This window comes from Triticum aestivum, chromosome 7A (genome assembly GCF_018294505.1).
Source record: "Triticum aestivum cultivar Chinese Spring chromosome 7A, IWGSC CS RefSeq v2.1, whole genome shotgun sequence".
Classification (NCBI taxonomy): domain Eukaryota; kingdom Viridiplantae; phylum Streptophyta; class Magnoliopsida; order Poales; family Poaceae; genus Triticum; species Triticum aestivum.
The window spans coordinates 34448679-34467058 of NC_057812.1; the positions used below are offsets into that span (position 1 = coordinate 34448679).

Here is an 18380-nt window from a genome sequence, read left to right on the forward strand (position 1 = left end):
GTCTTGAATCTTTCGGATCTGAATATTCATATCACAAGTAAGAAGAATTACATTGAAATTATGCCAACTAGCATTCCACATCAAAAATTATCTTTTTTATCATTTACCTACTCGAGGACAAGCAGGAATTAAGCTTGGGGATGCTTGATACGTCTCCAACATATCTATAATTTTTGATTGCTCCATGCTATATTATCTACTGTTTTGGGCATTATTGGGTTTTATTATCCACTTTTATATTACTTTCGGGACTAACCTATTAACCGGAGGCCCGGCCCAGATTTGCCGTTTTATGCCTATTTCAGTGTTTTGAAGAAAAGGAATATCAGACGGAGTCGAAACAGAACAATATCAACTAGAGAAGTTATTTTTGGAACGAAAGCCACCCGATGGACTTGGAACCCGCGTCAAGGAAGGAAGGAGGAGCTCACGAGGGTAGGGGCGTGCCCACCCCCCTAGGGCACGCCCCCCTGCCTCGTGGGGCCCTCGTGGCTCCCCTGACGTGCTTCTTCTGCCTATATAACTCCATATACCCTAAAACTTCCAGAAGACAGATTAGATCGGGAGTTCCGCCGCCAGAAGCCTCCGTAGCCACCGAAAACCAATCTAGACCCGTTCCGGCACCCTGTCGGAGGGGGCAATCCTTCTCCAGTGGCCATCTTCATTATCTCGGTGCTCTCCATGACGAGGAGGGAGTAGTTCTCCCTCGGGGCTGAGGGTATGTACCAGTAGCTATGTGTTTGATCTCTCTCTCTCTCTCTCTCTCATGTTCTTTAGATGATACGATCTTGATGTATCGCGAGCTTTGCTATTATAGTTGGATCTTATGTTTCTCCTCCCCCTCTTCTCTCTTGTAATGAATTGATTTTCCCCTTTGAAGTAATCTTATCGGATTGAGTCTTTAAAGATTTGAGAACACTTGATGTATGTCTTGCCGTGGATATCTGTGGTGACAATGGGATACCACATGCCACTTGATGTATGTTAAGGTGATCAACTTGCGGGTTTCGTGACATTGGGAACCTATGCATAGGGGTTGGCACACGTTTTCGTCGTGATTCTCCGGTAGGAACTTTGGGGCACTCTTTGAGGTCCTTTGTGTTGGTTGAATAGATGAATCTGAGATTGTGTGATGCGTATAATCATACCCACGGATACTTGAGGTGACATTGGAGTATCTAGGTGACATTAGGGTTTTGGTTGATTTGTGTCTTAAGGTGTTATTCTAGTACGAACTCTAGGGCTGTTTGTGACACTTATAGGAATAGCCCAACGGATTGATTGGAAAGAATAACTTTGAGGTGGTTTCGTACCCTACCATAATCTCTTCGTTTGTTCTCCGCCATTAGTGACTTTGGAGTGATTCTTTGTTGCATGTTGAGGGATAGTTATGTGATCTAATTATGTTAGTATTGTTGAGGGAACTTACACTAGCGAAAGTATGAACCCTAGGCCTTGTTTTAACGCATTACAATACCGTTTATGCTCACTTTTATCACTTGCTACCTTGCTGTTTTTATTATTTCAGATTACAAAAACTATAATCTACTATCCATATTGCACTTGTATCACCATCTCTTCGTCGAACTAATGCACCTATACAATTTTACCATTGTATTGGGTGTGTTGGGGACACAAGAGACTCTTTGTTATTTGGTTGCAGGGTTGCTTGAGAGAGACCATCTTCATCCTACGCCTCCTACGGATTGATAAACCTTAGGCCATCCACTTGAGGAAAATTTGCTACTGTCCTACAAACCTCTGCACTTGGAGGCCCAACAACGTCTACAAGAAGAAGGCCGCGTCAGCGGACTCCACCTCCTTCGCCGCCTCAGCAATGGCGGAAGAGAGGCGTCGCCGCTCCGGCGGCTAGCAGTACAACAAGGAAGAAATTCAGAGCTGGTCCAAGCTTCAGGGCTCCTCCAAAGTTACCATATGAGAGGACTGATGAGGAAAACAAGGACATCGTGGCTGCCGAAGTTGTAATGCCCCGGACACACCCGCCGGTGGTCGTTACTCCTGATGGGATCTAGACTGGCCCCACAGATCAATACTAGTCTTTTCTGCGCACTTTGTCCTCACTCGTGTGCACCCCGGAGCAACTTCTCGGTCGGTCACCCATCCTGACACTACTCCAAGCTGAGCACGCTTAACTTTGGAGTTTTGTCCGAATGGGCTCCCGGAAAAGAAGGAATTCCTTATTGATATGAGTAGTCTATCATCCCTAATAAGCCAGGCTATCACATACACCCCCACTCAGAGGAACCGACGTCCTCGTCGGGCCATGAGTGTTTGGATGATGTAATGTTATTTATGTACTTGATTGACGTGGCGAGTGTAAGCCAACTATGTTATCCCTTTTATTATCTATATTACATGGGATGTTTGTGATGATTGCCTGACTTGCGACATATGCCTTCAATGCGATTATGCCTCTAAGTTGTGCCTCGACACGTGGGAGATATAGTCGCATCGAGGGTGTTACAGAAGTGAAGGCCCATTTTGAATGGGAACCTCCACCTCCAAAGGAGAAAATAGATCCGGTGAAAGAAAAGCCCTCTCTTGATGCCCTTAGGTGACCACCACCATCTCCGCCACTATCACACTATGACCGCTATATTGAAAAGACATATGATGAAGCGTGGTGGTCGGGAAGTACTAGCAATGCTGCAAGACGGAGTGGGAAAACAATTCTCCAGCTCAGAGAATAGGAGAAACAATCGTGCCCCCCGCTCAAGGTGTTTACCGATATCACTAATCATCCGGGGCTAGCGATGGTACCACTCTTGGTGATTACGTGGGCGATGATGTATAGTTTGAAATGGCTGAGGTACTAGCACCCTTTAGATACGAGCACGGGAAGCCTCTCGTCAAACCTGATCAGCTCCCACATCTACCAATGATGATGAGAAGATTGCATGACTAGTACTTGGAAACCTGCAGCAAGGATGGGACTGATAGTATCTTGCTGGGAATTAAGGATGAGAACGACTTCCTTGGAGTCGACCTGATGTACGTTGAATTTGTGGAATTATTTCAGTTATTCAATCAAGACGCCATCGATAAAACTCTCGTGACTTGCTATTGTTTGTAAGCATTATTTTTGTAATTAAGTCTCTAGCTCAGCTCGTTCATTGCATGTATATATAATTATCCTCACTTTATTATGCAGATTGAAGATCGCCGAATGCAAAAGAGGACAAATCTATGACATTGGGTTCATTAGCCCAAATACCGTAAATCATTTATGGTACAAAAGAGAGCCAAAGTTACTGAGGAAAACTTGCTAGACATGTTCCTTCGACATCAAAACAAAAGGAAAATACTCTTTCCTTACAACTTCAAGTGAGTGTTACTGTCTTGTGCATATTCAGTTTCGCTTACTCGAGGTTAAGTGTAACTGATGAGTTATGCGTGCGTAGCTTTCACTTTATTCTGCTATCCATTAAGCTTGACGCGGGAGTAGTAACTGTCTTAGACTCGAGACGTAAAGAGGCTAAGTTGTGGGCGGACACGAGTGAAATGCTCCAGAAGTAAGTTCAATCATTATTGCACCATATCGGCAATTTTCGTTCATTTTCTGATATCAAGTAATCATTTTCTTTGCCGGGAAGGGTTTGGAAAAATTTCACCAGAATGATTCTGAGTCTGAAGAAGGAGTTGCGATTTACACACCCCAAAGTAAGTAGTACTAGCTAGTTCCGCGCATCTCTCATTGATTCTAGTTTCATCAATAGCATTATCATGTTTGATTATCAGTTTGACTGAACTCTATTCTCGTAAAGTACTTGTGGCAGGCACCCGGGAATAATTTATGTGAATACTACGTTTGCGAGTTCATTTGCCACTCGACCTTTGAGCGGGGCTTATCTGACCAACAATTTGAAGTACGTAAACAATATTCACAATTTTATTTTATTACCATCAATTGTGTTGAGTTTCATTCATATATATGTATTGACCCCCTTCTTTAAATTAGATCTGGGAGATGCGGGATGAACTCCTACCACATGATCGCATACGAGCAATTTAAGAGGAATTGGCGGGATTCTTTGTTGACCACGCCATACCTACAGACGGAGAATACCATCAGGAATTGCAATGCGATTTTGATAGATGATGTCACGGATCGTAAGAGATGTTATATTGTATATATATAGTAGCGTCGGATAGATATACGAAAACTTGTTGTTCGACCAAGCACGGAGAAAGTGAGGTCACTTCTCTATATATGTTCATGACGATCTTGTGTAATGGTTCCTTCAGTGCTATATGTAGTAGCTAGCGTCGAGTTGAATGGAAAACATTAAATAAAAATGAAACTCTAAATGTAAATGAATTGAAGGGTAAACACAAAAATAAAAGGAGGAAACATAATATGAAAACCCCTAAACCCCTCCTTTCAAAAAAAAAAAATACCCTGGCATCTGCGGACGCGTGCTGCCTTTTAGTCTCGGTCGGTGTTACCAACCGGGACTAAAAGTCCTCCTGTCTGAGCGCCCCACAGCGGCCACGTGGAGCTCCTTTAGTCCCGGTTCGTAAGCCAACCGGGACTAAAAGTGATGGACATTAGTCCCGATCGTTTTGTCCTGATTGCGGAGCCGGGACTAAAGGCCCTCTAGAATAGGGACTAATACCATGTTTTCTACTAGTGTGCTTCTATGTAAAACAAATTAAGACATGTACTACAACACAATATGAATCACATACTTCAGTTAGTGTTCTAGCAAAATAATTATAGAAAATAAATGCAAATGAACCTAACAATGTGAGATCTCAAACATGTTGATATATAAAGTTTAAGATCCACGAATATTTTTCACGACCTTTGCTTAGTATTGGATATATTAAGTTCCAGAAATTTGGCAAAACATAAATCAATAACCGTTTTGCCAAAACATTGGCACTTAGTATATGATTCCCTATAAGAAAATGAAGGTAACTGCATATTCATAGTGAAATTAACATTTCATTCTAAAATTAACAAGTCATATTCCTACTATAAGAAATCATTCTAAAATTAACAAGTCATTCTAAAATTTAAAATTTAACACTACCAAACAAATTAACCATAGTAATCAAATTAACCGTAGCAAACAAATTCTAAAATTAACCCTACCAAAATAATTAATGCTTCCAAACAAATTAACCCTAAAACAAATGAACCCTAGCCCTAAACCTAACTACTACTCCCTCCATTTCAAAATAGATGACTCAACTTTATACTAACTTAGTATAAAATTGAGTCATCTATTTTAGAACGGAGGGAGTACAATAAAACGGGACGGGACATGCTTACCGTGGACGGTGGCTCCGGCGGAAGGATATTGATTACCATATTCTCGGTATATTCTAAAGAATGTCGGCTCCGCCTGTCCAAAAGTAGTCTTGCCCACTGTTTTCTTTTTCTTTTTGTTGACAATTCGCTAACCGTTGTTTCCATGTCTGGTACTACTAGTTGTACTTCCTCTATCCAGATGCATAAATCATCTTCGACAAACACGAAGTAAAAAACAATATAACTTAATATTTATTTACTAATTAATATCATTGCATACAATGAATTGAGCATTGTGTGTCGTGTTTGATAGTCTCAAGTCATTGAAAGCAAACACATCTTTCATTAATTGATTTATTTATTTATGTCAAGAAACAAAAAATTAAGATGCAAGTTAATATAACGGCCTAAGTGTTATGGAATTATTTGGACTTATCATTTCTCGGAAGAAAAGTAGTCGTGGTACCAATCTAGATATTTTCCAATCTAGATATTTTCCAGAAAACGAGTGGACACGGCTTAGTCGATGGCAGGTGGCCGACTTCAGTTCATTTTTAAAAGGTGGCCGACTTCAAGACGCATGTGGCCACGGTTCTGTGTCCTGTCCCTAACGAGTCATCGCCTAATACACAATCCATCCACTGAGCAGCGGCGCACCTGCAGTTGATCCATCTCTATCCGACCGACACCACGTCCTTGTCGGCAAGCGAGTCAGCTGTTTCATCCACCTCTCGCATCCATGCGCGCGTCGCACGGCGACTAGTCCACATAACGTAATGGTCCGGCTATATAAACCATGCTGGAGCACCAGGGAAGGGGCAGCAAAGCAAGAAGAAGTCGCCAGATCCAAATCAATATACTTACGATATCGAGATGAATCACGCCAAGGAGAAGGTGAAGGACGCGGCGAGCGCGGCGAAGGCCAAGGCCAAGATCACGCAGGCCAAGGTGGCCGAGAAGACGGAGGCGGCCACGGCGAGGTCGCACGACGAGCGTGCGCTGGCGCACGAGCGGGGCAAGGCCAAGGTCGCCGCCGCCGAGGCCGAGCTGCACCAGGCCAAGGTGACCCACCGGGAGGAGGCCATGGAGCACCGCCTCCACAAGCGCGCCGGCACCGGGCACAAGCACGGCGCTGGCCACTGATGTGCATAAAGGAGCCGGACGGCCGGCCGCCGGCTAGAAAGATGTACCGTGCACGCATCGTTCATGCTAGCAAACCGGCCTGTACTGGTGTCCAACTCCTTTTCCATTTTTTTTACTCCGGGTCCAAATGTGTGTTCATTGACGTCGGGCTTAATTTGGAGTGGTGAGAGCTGCCTGCCCGCCCCATGTGCATATGTATGTATTTTCGCTTCTTGAATAATTAGTAACAGATTGACTTAAGTTTTGTCTATGAGGAAGTATTAAAATCAACTGGCTGATTTCTCTCCATCGTAAACCGTGTCCTCCGCGCGACAGGCACCGCTGTGCGCCGCCCACTGCTTCCCCCTCCACGCACCCAACCTTATCTCTTCCGCGGCAGATGTGCTCCTCCACTCGTTCTCCTTACTCTCTTTTCCCCTTCCGAATCTCTTTCTTCGTCGCTCTGGGAGAGGGAGAACTCCGACAACCGTGCACCGCTGCTGCGATCCAAGAGGAACGATGACGGCCACCGCATGTGTCGGTGCTGCAACTCAGAAGGAAGAGGGAGGCCGGAGTTGGTGCCTCGCTCTGTGTCCTGCCATGCCCGTGCCGGCTCCACTCTTCCTGCCCTCTCTCACCCCATATCCGACGTGGAGTGTTGCTGCTGCAAAGAGGCACCACTGTGCTACGGGGGACGAAGGCGGTGACGACAAGATTTTTGCTGAGAAGGGGGCACCATCAGGGTTGCAACAGCTCTGGTGCTCCAACCCACCTCGCCGCAGCGGTCGCCGTTTGTTGCACCGGCGGTGTTGCGATGCAGCTGCGATGAAGCATCGTCGGAGCTGCGTTCGAGCAATGCCGTGCAGGTGTTTATGCTGCATTGAAGCATCGCCGGAGCAACGATGGTCACCAGCACAGCGGTGCGCTGTGCCAGTGTGGCGTTGCAATGGAGCATCGCTGGATCTACGATAGGCCGCCGGTGTTGTGTTGGAACACCGCCGCGCCAGTGTTGGCGCTGCAATTGAGCATCGCCGGTGCTGCGTTGGAGCACCATTGCGCCTGTTTTGGCACTACAATGACACATCGCCGCACTGCCATTGTTGTCGAACGCCCAGCTCTGCCAGCGATGGAATGCGGCTGATGCTTGCAAGTCGGTGGTGTTGCTTCCATGGCGCGTCACATGGTTGCTTTCATTGTGGCACGACATGTGTTTGATCGATCCAACGGTTGCGAGAGGAAGGATCTGACGGCCCGCCACCCAACTGATTTCCAAAAGAAATATGTCAGGCTGATTTACGGCAGCCGCCTTTGTCTATATACTACTTTACATACTCGCGCTTCGTTGATCAATGATAACAGCTATGGTCTAAATAGAAGAAAGTGCTAGGCGACAATAAAATCCGGCGAGTTGAGGGCATCTATAATAGATTATTTATAAGTTACTAGCAAGAGAGCCCGTGTGTTGTAGATGCTCTTACCGGCGCTATGACCATGAAGGGGATTGCAATGCTTGGTGACACCGAATAGGCGCCAGGAGCTTTTTGTTATTTTGTCTTTGCCTAGGAGCTTTTCTGTGAATAGGGAGGCAGATGTCCTCACCGTTTTTATCTAGCTGACTAGTTCTGAATCCTGATATTTCTCGTCCAGAACAATGAGTGGACACGGCTCAGTCCATGCAGGGGCCGACTTCAGTTCGTTATAAAAGTTGGCCGACATCAAGACGCATGTGGCCACCCAGCCTAAACAATCCCTATCGAATCGAACCCAGCCTAAACAATCCATCCACTCAGCAACGGCGCAACTGCAGTTGATCCACATCCATCCCACCGACACCCCGTCCCTGTCCGCCAGCGAGCATCGTGCGGCGGCTATATAATCCCGCTCGCTCACCACCATAAGCAAAGCAACTAGAAGAAGCTAGTAGCAACTCTATACTATATCAAGATGAATCTCGCCAAGGAGAAGGTGAAGGACGCGGCAAGCGCGGCCAAGGCCAAGGCCAAGATCACGCAGGCCAAGGTAGCCGAGAAGACAGAAGCGGCGACGGCGAGGTCACACGACGAGCGTGAGCTGGCGCACGAGCGGGGCAAGGCCAAGGTCGCCGCCGCCGAGGCGGAGCTGTACCAGGCCAAGGTGACCCACCGCGAGGAGGCCATGGAGCACCGCCTTCACAAGCGCGGGCACAAGCACGGCGGCGGTCACTGATGTGAGCCTGGCGGCTGGCCGTAAGGCTATGAAGATGGACTGTACATGCATCGTTCATGCGAGCAAGCCAGCCTATACTGGTTTCTACTGTTTTTCCAAAAACCAAAAATCCCATTGCAAATCTGTGTTGATTGACGTCGGGCTTAATTTGGAGAGGTGACAGCTGCCTGCCCCATGTGCATATGTATATATGTACTGTATGTCTTATGCGTTTTTGGCTTCTTGAATAATTAATACTGCCTTTCATAGTCATACTTGCGGTCGCAAATCAATGAATTACAGTTTTCTATAGACTGAGCTCCATGGCATCCCTTATCCTCGCCCCTCCAACATTGCTTTCAGATCTATGCTAGCCAACTAACCTACTATATGAAGGTTTCTCTTTTCTTTCTCTAGAATGAAACAACATATGGACTTCAAACTTTGCAAGTCAAACAAACTTTAGAATCTCAATTGTGAAAAACCTTTCATATTTTTTGATCCGACATAAACATACAAAATGAGATTTTTGTTTAGTGAAAAACAAAAGTGATTTTAAGTATTTAAGATGCATGAAAAAATATGGAAGTTTTCTCCCACATTGTAGTTAGAATGTTTTGTTGTCCTGCAAAATTTAAAATTTATATATTGTTTTGTTTAAGAAAAACAAAAGACAAAAGAACCTGCACGAATCGCGATGCAAAAATGGATGGCTAAATAAGGGGCACCATGGAGCTCGACCTACATTGCAACTTTTTTGTTTCAGCTATGTTCTAAGTTTAAAAACTTGGGAAAACCTCTCGAGCAGAAAGTGTCCAGCTACATTGAAAGACTGCAAGCTAAGGGCTTTTCTAGCAGATACTTTATAAGTTCTATTTGAGAGGAATTTTTTTATTAAAGGAATAAGAGTGTTCTAACAGATCTGCTAAAACCAAAACTTCCTCAAATATTTCATTTTCCCTCTAAAGGTTATGGTTATTGAATATGATGTTGTTGTTGAAATTGATATATGTTGAATGGTTGTTGAATATGATGCTTGAACTTATTAATGCAGTGATCTTTGTCAACTTGTTGTGCTGATATCAAAATGTTGATATGATTTTGATGTTGAACGTGAACTCTGTCAACTTGTTGTGGTGTTATCAATAGAGTTGATGCCTTCGTCAATGGTTGCCGAGGGGCTCGGGTTAACCAATAGGGTTGATGCCTTCATTAACCTATTGGTTAATGCTAGATTCTCGGCAACCGTCAACGACGGCATCAACCCTATAGGTTAACCATAGACCCTCCGTAACCGTCGAGTACGGCATCATCCCTATTAGCTAAACCCTAGCCTCAGTATTACAACATTTTGTTTCATCAACGGAATTGCATATGATCACATTGTACCACAATGCATACGATCAACAGAATTCAATTCACAACATCATAATTCATTTCACAACATCACATTACATTTCAACCAACAACATACTTCCAAACTTACCAAATATTCCATTACAACTAACCATCATAATCCTAAGGTTCAGATAGAATCAATAGAGTCTTCACCATACTTAGTTCAACAAATAACCACTACTAGAAAATACCTTATAGGTAGATGCTTAGCAGTAGTAGCGCTGGGTAAGAGCCCCATGGTACTGTTAAGTAGCAGTAGCACTGGTCAATACCCCCACGCTACAGGTACATAGTAGTAGGAGCGCGGGTCGACAAACCCAACGCTCCTGCTAATTAAGTGGGCCCCATGATAAAAATGTGAAGCTAGTATTTTTTTCAAATGAAAATGTGAAGCAAGTATTTTTTTCTTTGAAATGAAAATGTGGAGCTAGTATTTTTTTATAATGAAAATGTGAAGCAAGTATTTTTTGCAATGAAAAAGTAAAGCTAGTATTTTTTTGAAATGAAAATGTGAAGCTAGTATTTTTCTAAAATGAAAATGTGAAGCGAGTATTTTTTTTAATGAAAAAGAGAAGCTATTTTGAAATGAAAATGTGAAGCTATTTTTAAATGGAAATATGAAGCAAGTTTTTTTTAAATGAAAATGTGAAGCTATTTTGAGATGCAAGTGTGGAGCTGTTATTTTTTTTTGAAATGAAAATGTGAAGCTAGTATTTTTTTTGAAATGAAAATGTGAAGCTAGTATTTACATGCTCATGTGTGACTGCTCATGTGGTGAAGGGTAGATCACCGACGAGCCGCTCGACGACGCCCAGAAGATCACTGACGACACTCGCATCCTCGACAACCATTAGTGAGTAAAGATGGTCTATTTGTACATGTGATATGTGGGGTAGTGTTGTGTAGTACTAGCGTTGTTACACCTAATGGAGCAGTTGATAGTCTCGCTTTCAGGGTTTTTTTTGTCCCACCTTCCATGGTTGTTTTGGTACCTCCTCTCATCTTCGCTGGTTTTTAGATGTTTTTTCGTCCCCTTCCCCCACTTCATCAGTTTATTTTCGCATCACCCTCTCACACAACGAAAGAAATCTAAACATATCAGAACTTTCCATACTGGCACAAGTTATTTAGTAATGTAGAATCAATCACGAACAATCTCTAAAGATCAAATCTAAATTAATTAACCTTACCTTAAATCACTCAATCACATTAATTAAAAAAAAATTGATTTTCAGAAAATCGCTCAATCACATTAACCTTACCTTAACTCACGGATGGTAATCAATCTCCCAAAAAAAGGAAACAATACATTGAGGGAGCAGTAAATAAACTCCCTTTCTTATGACATGTATATGATCTTCCCTTCCCTCCCCGTTGTTGAGCGTTCTTAATTCTCGAGGCCGATGCTTGGCCTGCGTCACTAGGTCGCGTCGGTGCCGGAGGACGAGGACGGCGAGGTCGGGTGCCGCGGCACCGCGTTGGCCGTGGCCGGTGAAGGGGGCGAAGAAGGAAGGCTTCCCTGGTCCTGGCCGTGGTCGTGGCCCTGGGAGTTGGTGCGGTGGATGTGGCACTTGAAGGACCCGGCGTGGGTGGCCGGCGCGCACTTGGAAGCGGGCCCTTGGCGTGCGCCAGACGGTGCCGACGCCGACCAGGGCCACCTCCGATCCTCCGCGTAATCTTGGAGTTGTGGCTGGCCGATTTACATGAAATTAATTTCCTCAGTTGTGGTGGCAAATATAATACACATAATCCATATTGTTATGCACTAGCGTGTGTGTGTGAAATAGATGGATTATGGTCCCGTACCCAATAAGATGAATATGTGTGTGTGTGTGTGTGTGTGTGTTACAGAGAGAGAGAGAGGGAGAGGGGGAGAGAGAGTGAGGAAGAGGAAGGGATAGAGTGTGTGTGTGTGTGTAAGGATTTGATAGTAAAAAAAGTCGCCAATGTCATTTGATATGTATGAGAATATTAATATTGAACTCTTAAAGTTAATGTGGCCCCATTGCAACGCATGGGCGTTCTTCTAGTTTTAACGATAATACTAGTGCTGCAAATTAATTTCTTTCATGAAACTTCCCCTTTTTGTGAACATTTCACTACTATATTCTTATTTTTTATATTATAAAAATGCATAATTTCTATGTCAGTTATTTGCAAATTTTGTCATTATTTGTTCTATTATTATTTTTTCTTTCTTGGTAAGGGATAAACGAATGACACTAACTCACTCTTTCTTAGAGAACTTCAATATTTTGAAAAAAAATAAGTTTTTCTTCTATTTTCTTTCTTCTTTAAGGGTAATACCAATGGCACTAAATTATTCCTTCTTAGGATTTTTTTTGCAATGTTTCACTATTTTATGCTTATTATTGCATGTTATTAAAAAGGTGTAACTTTTGTGCAAACTATTCAAATTTTTCAATATCTTCTTTCCTTTTATTTCTTCTTAGATGGTAATACCCGATGCCACCAATTCATTCTTCCTTTGAAAACTTCTTATTTGATTTTCTTGTTTTTTTATTTCATATTTTGAAGGGTAATACAAATGCCGGTAATTCATTCCTTATTAGGAAATGTCCACAATTATATAATTATTCTTTTATCTTATAAAAAACCATTTTTAGGTAAATGTGTGTAAATTTTTGCCATTATTATCTTATTTCTGAAAGGGTAGTTCAATTTCCAGTAATCCACCCTTTCTTAGAAAATTTCATTGATATTTAAAAATACATTTTCTTATATAATTATGACTTCATAATGATTTTCCTAATATTTAATATATATACTACTAAATTTTTATTTGTATCTATTATAGGTGTTAGTTCCATTGTATAAAAGTCATACTAAGGTCTCCAAACTATCGTTATTGAGCATGTGGGACCGCCACCATCTCTCTCGTGCGTTTGGGAACTGGACTGCTTGGCATATCTTTGAATGGGGCAGCGCTATGCCTCACTTATAGCGAGATGTAGTGTCCGCTCGCACAAGACACCTCTAAGTACGCCGGCCCAGAAAGTGGGAGGCCGTAGGTGACTGCCTCAGATTTTATTTCTTCACATTTTGTGTTTTTTACTTTATTTTTTTATAATTCCAATGTTATAAATATATATATTACAAAAAACACTTTACATATATTATTTAAATAAAATCTTAAGCAAACATTTGAAAAATGTGAAATGTTTATAGAGATATTTTTGTTGTGTATACAAAAAAATTATATACAAAAGTTGATCATGTATATGAAAAATGTTAAATTTGTATAGAGAAAATCTTTATCATGTATATGCAAAATATATACTTTACAAACCAATACAATGTGTATGAGAAAATATTGATCATATATTGAAAAAATATTTAACATGCAAAAATATGGTCCTCGCGTATGCAAAAAAAGTATAATCGACATTCAATAAAAGTAGACATAAAAACATATATCTAAAAAAGTAATTTTGTATTTAAACAAATGTCCAAAAATTATTTTAAATTGTTTCTAATGTATAAAAAAATTACATTGTGTGCAAAAAAATGTTTATTGCTATTAAAAATAACCATGTATTGAAAAATCTTGACCATGTTTTCAAAATATGTTAATCTTGAATTTGAAAAATCTTAAACATATATTGAAGTGTATGAGATATATATACCAAAAATGTACAATGTGTATAAAAGCCTGACATAAAAATATAAGTTTTTGATAAATTTTAATCATGTATTTGAAATATGTGAAATGTGTACATAAAATACATTTATGATGTACACAAAAATAGTTGATTTGTGTTGAACAAAAAAATAAACCGATGGAAATTTAAAAAGAAACAAAGAAAAAGAAGAAACACAATAGAAACACACAGAAACCGAAAAACGAGAGAATAAAAACCAAAGAAAACCAATGCAATCGAATGGATCAAGTGAAAACCGTGAAAGAAACAAACAAAAACAAACAAAACATATGTAAGGCAAGAACAAAGATAGAAATAAAAGCAAAAAAACTGTGAAAACTGAGAAAGAAGCAAACAAAAACAGAAAAATGAACATAACCGTTGAAGAAGCAGAGAAAACCGAAAGAAAAAATAAAAGAGAAAACTAAAGAAGCAAACAAGTGAGCGAGCGAATCTGTCTGTAATAGCCGGAGAAAATAAGATGGAAATGGACAGGCCCAATAGCTACGCGTCAAGGCAACCCTTCAGACGAGGTGTTTGTGAGGATCATGGGGTGTGCGCGTGCGGGCAGAACGGAAAATGCAAGACTAGTGAGTAGTAGAGGTTGGACGTGGTGGAGAAACATCGTTTTGTTTTAAATTCTCTTTGTTTGTGTATGCTAGGTAAGATGCCTGCGGTGCACCGCTTTTATGGGCGCTTCTCGAGCTCAGGGCTCACAAACGTCTAATTCCTGGATATTTTTTCAACGCTTTCTTCTCAAGGGAGCAGCAAATATAATAAGCTATGTTCCATCATAATCACATCGTTGCTTGGTTCACAAGTTACTTGTTGGTCACAAGAGATGTCTTGCTTGGTGTGTTACATTTCACTTTAGGTATAAATTGCCTGAATTTTGAATTTGGATCAGTCAATTTCTTGGCCCTTGATTCTGGCTCTGAGATTCTGTTTTTTTTCTGGACTGGTGAACTTTTTGTTTTATGTGTCCTTCTTTTTTTTACTTTATTAGTATTTTTTTCTTTTGTAGGTATTTTCGGCATGTTGGGACTGTAAGTAAATGTAGACACACAATACTATGTAATATGTGCAGAAGTCACAGTATTATATGAATGTTGTTTGCACTCCATAAAACTGTGATTTTAGTGCAAAGTTGAGTGTAAGTCTTGGTAAACTTTTTTCCTCATCTTTATTCTTAAAGTGAAATGCCGATGGCACTAATTCATTGGTACTTATACTCTCTCCGTTTTTATTTAGTTCGCGTATTAGCTTTAGTCAAAGTCAAGCTTTGTAAACTTTGACCAATTTTATAAACAAAAATATTAACATATACGATAACAAATTAACATCATTAGATTTATTATTGAATGTATTTTCACATAGTATAAATTTGTTATGGTAAATGTTTATATTATTTCTATGAACTTGGTCAAACTTTACGAAGTTTGACTTCAGTCAACTCTAATATGCGGAGTAAATAAAAACGGAGGGAGTACAAAATTTTCCTTTTATTTTTATCTTTCAGAGTTTCTTTAGGTTTTCAATGCTTCGCTTCTGGTTTTCCCTTTATTACTATTTTTCTTTCTTTCTTGGGTTTTATTTGGTTTTCTCTTTGTTTCTTTATTTGGTTCTCATAAATTTTTTTGGTTTTAATTTTTTTAAACATGTCTTACTATCTCATACATATTTAAAGTTTTTGTATATAAGGGGATCATTTTTATAAATGTTTAGCATTTTGAAAAAACATGATTAACATTTTTTACAAATATATTTGTTTAAGTATATATTTTTCATAGACGTTCTAAATTTTTGTATACATATAAAAATGTATATACACATTTAACATTTTGAATCTTCATATTTAAGAAATTAAATACATGGTTTTGATGATTTTTTGATTGAACGTTAGACATCTTTCAAGTACACGTTTAAAAATTTTCTTTAACGATAAAAAACATATTTATACTATGCGAACATGTTTTACATTGTATCAAATATTTCCTGAAACTTTCGAAAACATATTTTTAAAGCATGTTTTTTTTCAAAAATGTAACATATTTTTTTAATGGTCGGAATCATTTTTTCTGAATTAAAAAATTACTTTAATTCATCTGTAAAAAATGCCAATTACATTTTTTAAAACAAGTGAACAGTTTTTATATGCCACTAATATTGTTTGCATGCAACAAACTTTTATTAAAGTTACAGCCACAAATAATTTACAACGTGTTAAAAAATTTCAAAAAACTTATTCCACTCTTTTTAATTATATATAAATTTGGAAATATAAATATAGAGATTTTTTTAAAAAATACTAGAAAAAAGAATGACAAATCAAAGAAAATCAAACTAACGCGCTGGAAACAATTGGGCCGACGTAGCTTGTCAATCACTGTAGGCAAGTGCCTGCTCGGTCTCACGCAAGGCGATAAATTGCCCTGTGCCCTGTGAGAGGTGCCTCCTTAGGCCGCAGACACGGATTAACTGATCTCGAGTTCATATGAGCTCGGATGAACAGTAAATGCAAAAACTGGAACAAATTCCCCAAAAAAAATTCTAAAACCATATTATGGAAAATTTTGACAAATATTTTAAATGCTTGCAAAGTATTATCATAGAATGAAATTCATGGAAGTCATGGCAAAAAAATATCGATTTTCCAAAAAATACTTTTTTGGAGCATCATTTTTTTTTTGCCATGAGTTCTACGAATTCCATTTCATAATGAAACTTTGCAACCATTGAAAACATTTGTCAAGGTTCATCACAGAAACATTTCAGAATTCTTTAAAAAAAATTAGTTTGTTTGAATTTTACTGTCAACCCGAGCTTAAATGAGCTCGAGCTGAGAAAGACACTTTCGGCCCCTGTTGCTAGTCATCAAACTACAATCAGACAAACAAATAAGGTCCAGTCCAGACGAGTGAAAAGAGAACGGAAAGAAAACACAATTTGAGCCCAGTACGGCTACACAAATGCAAATGAGGAGAAGGACAACCTGGTACGCAGTTTGACCGGCTCAACTATCGGGAGTGCCTCGAAAAATCGCATGAGATTAGTCAGTAATGTCAGTTGACTTTGACTTGTTTAATTCCTAGTTGACTGAGAGATTAGTCAGATAGTGCCTCGAAACTCCCCCATGAGTTTATATCATTTTTGCTGCATATATAAATGCATAATAATAGTGGATTAGACTTGGAGGTAATCGATTAAAAAGTACTCCCTTCGTCCTATAAAATACTTATATTAGGACGGAGGGAGTATGTGTCTGTACTTGATCGAATGCTATACAGAGCAAAGGAGATAAGAAGACAACATACATTTTCCACATGGAAAACTTGACAGTGACAAATGGGTTGAATTCAAATGCACAAGAGAATATGGGATGAGTGCACAAACCTTGAGCCTCGTGTAACGTCCCGAGACCGATGCGCCAGGTGTCTCTCAGTTATTCGCCGTCGTTGCCATGTCATTCGCTTGCGTGTGCATCTTGTCATTGCATCATGTGCATTGCATCATCATGTTTTTAAAACTTGCATTCGTCAGGGTTCCCCCAGTTCCTTCCATTGTCGGTTCTGAGCCCAGACACACTTGCACGCGCCCGCTGCACGTCCAAAATATTATTTTGTAAGTGGCCGGAAAATGTTCTCGGAATGGGTTGAAAGTTGGCATGCGGTGTTGTTATGTTGTCAGTAGGCCGCCTACCAAGTTTCATCGCATTCGGAGTCCGTTTGACGCTCCAACGGATAACTATAGCAACATTATAGTTGGTCAAATCGTCGGACATTTTCGGTCTCCGGGTCTCTCTCTCTTCTCTTCTCTCAGCTCGAGCCCTTCTGCACAGCCCACAAGTTCCAACCGACCCCTCGTGTGCGTGTCCGAAACTTCCCCGAACCCGACCCTCTCAGTCGTCACCGTTGGATCAGGAACATCCCCAAACGGCTACAAAACATCTCCGTTTTGTTTATTGGGCTACCTAACCTATTCTTCTCGGACCGTCCGATTTTTATCGGAGGGACCAAATAGTCTAACATCTAATCCCCTACCTATATAATCAGACAAAACCCTAAAATCTAGCGATCATGTCCCATCCAACCACTCATTCCCGAGCCGCCGCCACCCACCAACCTTTCTTTCTCGGGATCCCCTCATTTACCCTGATCCAATCCGCCAGCCCCAGCTTGACCAATCCCTCGTCCCCGACCCCCCCTCACATGGCGGCCTCGCGCCGGAGCTCTTCATCAGCCCTGAAACACGAGAGTCAAGTCGCCGGCCGCTAGAGCTTCGTGCGCCTCTGCCTTGAGGGCCTCCTCATCCCCAACCAGCGTCGCCTCCGGCCTCCAGTCGCCTTCAACCATCTACTTCGTGGGTCCCTGCGCCCGTGAGCGTCCGAGGCCGCAACCTCCTCCTCGTCCATGACCACCTCTCCTCGCCTGACCTACTGGACCCCGCCGCCTCTGCGACAGAGCTCGCCAGAGCAAGCACCACCAGGCGTCCCCGCACCCTACCTTTCTTCTCTCCGGCCTCTTCTCTCTCTTCCCCTTACATCTCTCTCTGTGACTTGCCGTAGCAGGGAGCCATCGCCGTTTGGAGCTTCCTCAACCTCACCGCCGGTCAGATCGGCTCCACCCCGCCGGATCCACGCCCGCCGTCCTCGACCGCAAGTCCTAGGCCGCCGCTGCTCTGCTTTCTGTCGGGCAGACGAACGCGCCCTGTTTTCCCTGCCTTGCTCGATCTCCTGG

At 41.4% G+C, this 18380-nt stretch overlaps 2 protein-coding genes across 2 annotated transcripts; both read left to right on the top strand.

The window, feature by feature from the left end:
- The first annotated feature begins 6086 nt into the window (after positions 1-6086).
- Positions 6087-6661, top strand: LOC123150317 (late embryogenesis abundant protein 6). Its single transcript, XM_044570172.1, has one exon. It carries the CDS (start codon positions 6152-6154, stop codon positions 6419-6421), a length of 270 nt encoding a protein of 89 aa, XP_044426107.1. The 5' UTR covers positions 6087-6151; the 3' UTR covers positions 6422-6661.
- Positions 6662-8289: 1628 nt separating this feature from the next.
- On the top strand, positions 8290-8894 carry LOC123151638 (late embryogenesis abundant protein 6-like). Its single transcript, XM_044571321.1, has one exon. The coding sequence runs from the start codon at positions 8345-8347 to the stop codon at positions 8603-8605; it is 261 nt and encodes an 86-aa protein (XP_044427256.1). The 5' UTR covers positions 8290-8344; the 3' UTR covers positions 8606-8894.
- The last annotated feature ends 9486 nt before the right edge of the window (positions 8895-18380 follow it).

What these genes read in the sequence shown, in the direction of transcription:
- LOC123151638 (XM_044571321.1), top strand. Translation starts at nt 8,345, where the DNA reads ATGAATCTCGCCAAGGAGAAGGTGAAGGACGCGGCAAGCGCGGCCAAG.
- LOC123150317 (XM_044570172.1), top strand. Translation starts at nt 6,152, where the DNA reads ATGAATCACGCCAAGGAGAAGGTGAAGGACGCGGCGAGCGCGGCGAAG.